The sequence below is a fragment of the Marmota flaviventris genome, chromosome 10 (assembly GCF_047511675.1).
Source record: "Marmota flaviventris isolate mMarFla1 chromosome 10, mMarFla1.hap1, whole genome shotgun sequence".
Lineage (NCBI taxonomy): Eukaryota > Metazoa > Chordata > Mammalia > Rodentia > Sciuridae > Marmota > Marmota flaviventris.
The window spans coordinates 93668378-93676812 of NC_092507.1; the positions used below are offsets into that span (position 1 = coordinate 93668378).

General features: G+C 39.5%; 1 protein-coding gene across 7 annotated transcripts; it reads left to right on the plus strand.

Moving 5' to 3' along the window:
- Nucleotides 1–593: 593 nt before the first annotated feature.
- Prmt6 (protein arginine methyltransferase 6) lies at nt 594–6034 on the plus strand. 7 transcript variants are annotated; one of them, XM_071618103.1, is made up of 3 exons: nt 594–2115; nt 2859–2909; nt 4132–6034. In XM_071618103.1, exon 1 carries the CDS (start codon nt 728–730, stop codon nt 1853–1855), a length of 1128 nt encoding a protein of 375 aa, XP_071474204.1. In that variant the 5' UTR covers nt 594–727; the 3' UTR covers nt 1856–2115; nt 2859–2909; nt 4132–6034. The 7 variants fall into 7 exon arrangements, with proteins under 7 accessions (XP_071474204.1, XP_071474207.1, XP_071474202.1 ...); XM_071618106.1 differs by having other exon boundaries at nt 594–1952; XM_071618101.1 differs by having other exon boundaries at nt 594–2909.
- Nucleotides 6035–8435: the final 2401 nt, after the last annotated feature.

The following is an 8435-nucleotide window of genomic DNA, read 5'->3' on the forward strand; positions in this document are numbered from 1 at the left end:
TTACCAGAGCAGTTCCATGAGCCAAGCAACTATTCTCCTGAAATAGAAGAGAGATCAGAAATACAACCCTTCTTCAGGTGGAAGGAAGATGCATGCCTTTGTTGCTTGGGGATGGTTGAAAAATTGAAAGCCATAGGGTTCCATTACTAGACCTAAACCATTCAGTAGATTAGTGGTCGCATTAGAATTACAAAGGTTTTACAAAGTTAGGTTTTCACTAAGTCTATTTACACCTTCTTTGAAGCCTAACTCCACTGAAAACCAAAGAGAGGAATGCGTAAGACAATTTCTAACTTCTACGCTGGAGAACTTGAAGAATCACAGCTGCCTAGGGAAAGTGGTAATACGCTGTCAGTGCAGCCTTAAATCGGTAGGAAAAAAAAAAAAAAAAAAAACAGTGATTTGAGCATAGAAACAATGGTGAATTTCTAGTCTTAAGTGGGCGTGTCTACTTCAGGAGGGGAGTGAAAGCAAAACAGAACTGAAGGATTAAGAGAAGGAGGGAGAACTCAAATAATCGCAGAACGCGGGTGTGGTGGGTGGGAAAGGCGTTGCCAGGACCTAAAAGCGGCAGAAAGCGGGCAGGCGAGCTAGCTCCGGCAAACGCTGGGCGCCCCGCGGGAAGCGGGAACGCGGGCGGAAACTACAAGTCCCAGAAACCTCGGGCTCCGAGCCGCGCCGCGCCGCGCCTCGCAAAGCCCGCCGGGAGCCGGCTGCAGCCGCCAAGATGTCGCAGACTAAGAAGAGAAAGCTTGAGTCGGGGGGCGGCGGCGAAGGAGGGGAGGGAACTGAAGAGGAAGATGGCGGGGAGCAGGAGGTGGCCGTGCCACGACCCCGGAGGACTAAGCGCGAGCGGGACCAGCTGTACTACGAGTGCTACTCGGACGTGTCGGTCCACGAGGAGATGATCGCCGACCGCGTCCGCACCGATGCCTACCGCCTGGGTATCCTGCGGAACTGGGCAGCTCTGCGAGGCAAGACCGTGTTGGACGTGGGTGCAGGCACCGGAATTTTGAGCATCTTCTGTGCCCAGGCCGGGGCCCGGCGCGTGTACGCGGTGGAGGCCAGCGCCATTTGGCAACAGGCCCGGGAGGTAGTGCGGCTCAACGGGCTGGAGGACCGAGTGCACGTCCTGCCGGGTCCGGTGGAGACGGTGGAGTTGCCAGAGCAGGTGGATGCCATCGTGAGCGAGTGGATGGGCTATGGACTTCTGCACGAGTCCATGCTGAGCTCTGTGCTGCACGCGCGGACCAAGTGGCTGAAGGAGGGCGGTATTCTCCTACCGGCTTCCGCTGAGCTCTTCGTAGCCCCCATCAGCGACCAGATGCTGGAGTGGCGCCTAGGCTTTTGGAGCCAAGTGAAGCAGCACTATGGCGTGGACATGAGTTGCCTAGAGAGTTTCGCCACACGATGCCTCATGAGCCACTCGGAGATCGTGGTGCAGGGTCTGTCCGGCGAGGACGTGCTGGCCCGGCCACAGCGCTTTGCTCAGCTGGAGCTGGCCCGCGCCGGCCTGGAGCAGGAGCTGGAGGCCGGGGTGGGCGGGCGCTTCCGCTGCAGTTGTTATGGCTCAGCGCCCATGCATGGTTTTGCCATCTGGTTCCAGGTGACCTTCCCTGGAGGAGATTCGGAGAAACCCCTGGTGCTGTCCACCTCGCCTTTTCACCCAGCCACACACTGGAAGCAGGCACTCCTCTACCTAAACGAGCCGGTACAAGTGGAGCAAGACACGGACGTTTCAGGAGAGATCACGCTGCTGCCCTCCCGGGACAACCCTCGTCGCCTGCGCGTTCTGCTGCGCTACAAAGTGGGGGACCAGGAGGAAAAGACCAAAGACTTTGCCATGGAAGACTGAGCGTTGCCTTTTCTCCCAGCCCCACCTCCTAAGGCAGCCTGGCCTGTTTGGGAGAGGCATAGGGAGGTCGGAGGAGAAAGGGAGATCCCATGTGCAAGTAGGGGACTATCTCTCTTTTCCCTCATGGTTCTTGGGGAGGGAGAGTGACTTCAGTTTGAGGAGATTCTTCTGGCAATTTATAAAGTGATGTCCCCAACCATGGATACAGCGTGCTTAATGATAGGCTTTTAAGCCTTAAAAGCATATGGAAACAAGCACTTGTAATTCCATTTCTTTTGTTTCACGGGGGAAAAAAAAAAGACGGATAAAATGTCAGTTTATGATGGGTCCATGCACAAACCAAACACCTCACACTTAGATAAAGTCTGCAGCTGGGAAGAGGGTATAGGAGTTCAGTTCCACTCCAGAAATTTCCACTATGACTTAACCTCTCCAGAGTCTTATTTTCTTTGTCTGAATTCCCCCCCATTCCTAGGTGTTTGTAGGCTATGGTACTTGTTCCTCATTGTTTTCTAAATAAACCTCACTACTGGTCATTAAAGGGTGGAGAAGAGGAAGTAGTTTAAATAGCCAGTTCTTACTACTTCTATTGGGTGCTAAAGTTTATGAATACATGGAAATGGACTTTATATAAATTATATAGCATACCTAAGAAATTCAAAAATACAACATTTAGAGAAAAAAAAGTCTGAAAAACTGCGAAGTAGCATGGATTTTAAAATTCTTATTACTCTTAAAACTGTACCAAGAAAATGTCTCATTATGTTCCATAATATTGGGGTAATTATGAAACAGGCTGATAGAGAAGGTTTCTGGACCTAAACCCAGGCCTTATTCATTACCATGGGTACATTATTTAAGCTCACTAAAATAAGGAAAATACATTCCCAGCTAGAGAAAAGTGTAGTCAATTTAAACATGTGGAGGGATCAAATGACTTGGCCTATTTACATCTAGTGAAAGTTCCTTTCTTTTCTTTTTTAACCTTTTTTTTTTTTTTTAGATCACCCAAATGTGAAAGTTGTGAATTTGGGAAAATGGCTTGTAATGAAGTGTGAGTCATGTCAAATTCATTCCACTGATGTTTCCCTCTTTATCTCTATGGCAAATAAAACATTTGCATTCCTATTATTTTTACAGATTAAGTAAGTTTTGTGTGCTGTTTATGAGTTACAATACTTTTTGCCTTTTTAATATCAGTTCTTAAGTGTTACAAACCCTTCAGAACACAGCTTCAGGGCAATTCAAAGGACTAAAGGTATGGTTTTTGCATATTAGTAGCTTTTATATGCTAATAGAAAAAGTGTGGAAATTGTGTTCTTAAGTACTCTAGCATTTTATTTGTAACTTGCATTTTCTGCTCTTTTGTTCATTGCGTATTAAGGTATTTAAGTCTAACTAATTTGTTAAAATTTGATATTGTTATACATGATCCATTTAATCTTCCATTTTGAAGGAAGGAAAACATACATGTACAAAGTCATCAATTTTACAAAATAATTAAACAACAAGCAGTTCAGTTACAATTGTCACTGTTTTAATACCATTATTCTAAAAATGCTACCTTGTAGGAAGCTAGGTTTGGTTTAAGTTAGAGGTAAGAGCTCCGTATTTTGGAGCCATCTATACTTAAAATCAAATATTTACTTAAGAGTTTTAATGTGTGGTTTGAGTAGATTTCTAGTGGTTTTGTTTGTTTAAACTTTTTTATAACAATCTCTGTACTGTGTAGCCAAAAGAAAGCATTCTTCAGAATTCCATATTTCACATACATTATAGTTTTCTCATTAACTAATATAAGCACACAAAGAAAACTCCATTTAAAACTTGGGAAACTATAGGTGTGAAGGTGGATATGTCATACTTAATCAAAGTAAGTTTCAAAATTCATGTTACTCTTTTTCCAAAGAAAAATGAATTATAAAAACAGGCAATCAAGAAACAGCATAGTATAAAAGTTAAGAGGTTGGCCTAGGGAGCCAGACAGTCCATGCCTGCACCTAGGCCCCGCCATAGTTTCCTTGGACAAACTACTCTAACCTCTCATTTTTCCCTTCAAAGCTCTGAGGCAAAAGGGAGATAACAATAGTACCTATTTCATAGAAATGTGAGAGTATAATGGTTAATTCAGGTAAACACATAATGCCTGATATGTAAAAAGTTCTCAGCACCCTCTCAATCTTGTGATTATATAAAATTCATGGAAATCTGGAGCTGTTAGATACATACAAATTTTGCTACAGAATAAATATTCAACATTTTGGTTTTTTTTACAGGTATCGTGTGATGGTATCATCATGGCTATACATGAAGAGCAATGTATGACCCTGGACACCAAATGACCCAAAGGAAAACCAAGACTTTTGGAGTGAGGATACTTCCTGAAGGATGCAAGTCTAATATATATCAGTATACAAGCATTGTCCTCTCTTGTGGACTGGTACTGATTGCTTGGGGCCATTAGGGCCCCAGGCAAGAATTCCTAGCTCCCCCAAAAATATGGTAAAGTTATACTTGTTTCCCTCAAACAACTTACATTTATTTAACCCTATGAAATGTCCCAAATATTTTCATTAATTCATTGGACCAATGAATATTTTATTGATTATATGAAGTAATAGTCATTGTTATAACCATGTAGGATACAAACCAATAGAACAGATTCTGCCTTCAGATACATACCTTTATAAGATAAACTACTAAATATAATAAACAACAGGCTAAGGACTGGGTTGGTCTTGGTGTTAGGAAGGACAGATAATTATCTTCCTTTCTCACACAGATTTACACAGATATTGAAGGATTTGCATAACGTTGCATGTCTGATAACTTAAGTCCTCCTAACCTCAAAAATTCACTTTTTCATTATATCAATCCTGCATGCTTCAGTCAAAAACATAAAAGTACATACCTTCTGAGTAGGTAACAACTATTTTTATCCTTTTATGACCAAGAAAGGGAAAACTCCTTAGCCCTTGGAAGTCTCACTGGAGAGCTCTTAGGCCTTGAAAAACCACCCCCTTTAAGAATAGGGTCTCAAGGTTTGACAAATACTAAGCACTCATTAAACACTCCCAATACCCATTCTTTAACAGCTAATCAAATGTGATACATATCCTGAGGCCCCCAGAAAACTGAATCCTCAACACTGTGAGGCCATTTGTCTTTGGTCCTTGGTATCAGAGAGAGAAGAACCAGATGAGTTTGAAAGTGATGCTGAAAATGGCCAAGAGTCAAGTAGGTAAAAATGTGAAAAGCATTTCAGCAAACAACATTTTGCTTATGGTCAGCCCTATTGTTATCTTCATACTTCACACTACCTAATGTGGCTGAGGGATTGGTCTTGGGGGCACTTAATAACAAAGATACCCCACTCTTACATGTGCATCTTTTGATGCATTGATTTATTCACTGATCCAATAAACCAGCAATATAAATTCTAAATAAGTAAATTCTACTTGACTATAATATGGTAGGGAACTTAATTAACAACATCAATAATTTACATGCATTGTTGAGTCTGGAAAAGCTTCATTCAACTAAACCTTATCTCTGTTGAAGCAAGATTGGAAAGGCAGCAAAAATATAGCTTATACTCAGATACATAATGAAATCCTCAGGAAAAAATCCTCTCTGACATTAATTCCAGAAACAAATAATAACTGAATAACTGGTTTGTTTCATAAAAGACATAGCATATTGGTTAGATGACCCTCCACAATGGCTGCTAGAAGGCTGAGCCAATTTTATGCCTCACTTGTCCTATTTTTTTTTTTAATCTTTGCATCTGGCTCCCTTCCACACTCTAATTTTTTCTCTGATTTTTCCTCTCACACTTGTAATACATCATATATGTTTTGTTGGTATTTATGTAACCTTTTTCTCTTCTAAATTTTTTTGACATTAAAATGTTTTCCTACTTGAAATACCTACAAGATGTCTGAGGGTGAGGAGGTTAGAGAAAGGACCCGAGAACTCAGATATATGTCCCCGTAATTTCCTACAAAATGTGTTTGTCTCAGATTTTTCATTGGGTTGGACAGCTGATTTGATTCCCATACTTTTAGCCAACTTTACAGAATAGTACATTTTGTAGAATCAAAATTTCAGAGTATATGAAAACTCAAGACATGTAGAGAATCTCGAATAAAATCGTGAATAAAGCTCTTTCGAAGCCTAGGACAAGTCTTGATTAAATCTTAAACACACTTAGTAAGAAGAATTATAGGTTTCTAAACCTTTTTCAAAAATGTGTCAAAATAGTTATGGTAACGATAAGGCGGAATGTGGCATAATTAGACTATTTGTCAAAACATTGTACATATTTGCAGGTAAAGAAACAAAAACCTTGGACCTGATTAAACATTAAGAGGATTTTAATAAAAATCAGGACATGACCAGTAGCAGTGAAATTGTGCTCCTTTGGTATCTTTGATAATTAAATTCATCGTTGTTGATAATAGAAGTAATAGGGGAAGACTGGTGAAGATTTCAGTTGATTGAGTAGCTTTAAACACAGCAGACATATACAGTACAGGGAACTGTGGTGGGGTGCTGATATCTTTTCAGTATGCTCCTTCAAGTACAAAAAAAGGAAGAAAATAGAGAAGGAAAGGCAGTCAGAAGGAAATGATCTCTGTACTTTTTAAAATCTTTGCAGGCACTCCACTAATGAAGTGAGATATGTGTTTGTGAAAAACTTTCACATTCTGCAAAATTGTTGGCTAAAAATAACAAAGTGATGAGAAACATAAGATGGGTGATCCACCAAAACCTATAAAGCTTTGTAACTAAGAGTACTAATACGGTACTATTTATAATAAAAGTAGTAGCAGTTAATTCCTAACAAATTCTAAAGTAAATATAAGTAAGGATAGCTCAAAGGAAGGAAATAAGATATAACTTCACAAACAAAACCCGCAAAGATGGGGAAAAGGCTCAATAAATAATTCTAAGATAAAGAGAATATGGTCAGAGCCAGCAGGAAGAACCTAGTGCATGATACATTCCTCTTAGCTCACTGTATTGAACTACACATTTGTTCTTTGTGTTCAGCAGCAGTTACCAGGGGGTGCTAAGTAATAATGATGACACTGATGGCATATAAATCAGCTGACTTCCACTTACACTGGCATTATTTCCCTACATACCGGTTGAATTCAAATTCATTTGATTTACAGAAGCATTCATTGAAGCAGAACAGTTTGTCTTTTGTTCAATTTTCAAAAATTAAAGTAATTTAAAATTCCATTGGGTTTATAGATCTTTCAGTGCAAATTTTGAAGAGAAGTAGAATGGAGAGTCACATGTGGCCATAACTATACTTAAGTATAAATTTATATACTCTATAATTTTAGTCACAAGGAACATATATAGAAAGTTTGAGGAATGAAAATACTGACCTGTGTAGAGTGGAAGGAAAATGGTTGAGCACAGCTACTTGAGTTTAGGTGTTAGTTGGATAGATGGGAATGGGGACAATAGCTGTTTTTCCAAAGTCACTGGACAGCATAAAAACCTCTTGGAGATATAGAAACCTATAGTGAAATAAGCAAATAAATGATTTGGATCCTGATTTGTATATTCTACTCATCACAATTTCCTTAGAGTAAATTTTTATTTTTTCCCTGAAATTGTGGGCTTATAACAAAAGTAAGTATTGTGATTGATGGCAAACTACTGCTTATTTTTTGTCTTTTTGTTGTTGTTGTTGTTGTACTAGGGATTGAACCCAGGGCCACTCGACCACTACACTATGTCCCCAGAATTTTTTTTTTTGAGACGTTGGCCTCAAAACACACATTCTCCTGCTTCAGCCTCCCCAGGAGAGATTATAGGCACATACCACTGAGCCTGGCAACTGCTGCTTATTTTGATGTTTGACTTTTTCTTTTCAGCTTAATTCCTAAAAATTCCTAAACCTATTTGAGGATTTGTGTATTCAAGAACTATTTAATCCTCTCAAATTAGGGAACAAAATCTTCCAACACATATTATTTCAAGCTATACATAATTTGGTAATGGGTGGTGTGGAGTGATGTGACTACTAGACTGTTAGATCTTTTTAAATAAACCCTTGCAGCTTTGCTCTTTTTAACACTATTATATATTACTTATTTTATATGTTAAGATAATCATATATTATTGTATTTAAATCATTATAAGAATAAAGTAAGGAATTTTGACCTTATATGTGATGATGGAAAAAGATTGAGATCCACAAGTGGTTAACATTTTTATTTTATGCTTTCATTAGTATCAGACTTTTTACCAGGACTTTTTATAAAAGTAGCAAACTGCTTATTTGTCTTTTAATTTTTGTCATAGGGGTTTGAACCCAGGGCCTCACGCATGCCAGGCAAGCAGGCTATCACTGAGCCACATCCTCAGACCCCACACTGCTTATTTTACTGTGTACTTTTCATTCTACAATATTTATCATTTGGGGGAATTATAAAAATAGGAAACATTTAAATGGTTAGGAATGTACAGTAAGAGAATTGTAAAAAAGAGGATTTGGAAATCCAAAGATTAAATATGCAGTCCTTGAATAATTGAGAATTTTTTCTAGTCAGAATAA

Coding starts and splice junctions, on each gene's coding strand:
- Prmt6 (XM_071618101.1), top strand. CDS start 728: ATGTCGCAGACTAAGAAGAGAAAGCTTGAGTCGGGGGGCGGCGGCGAA.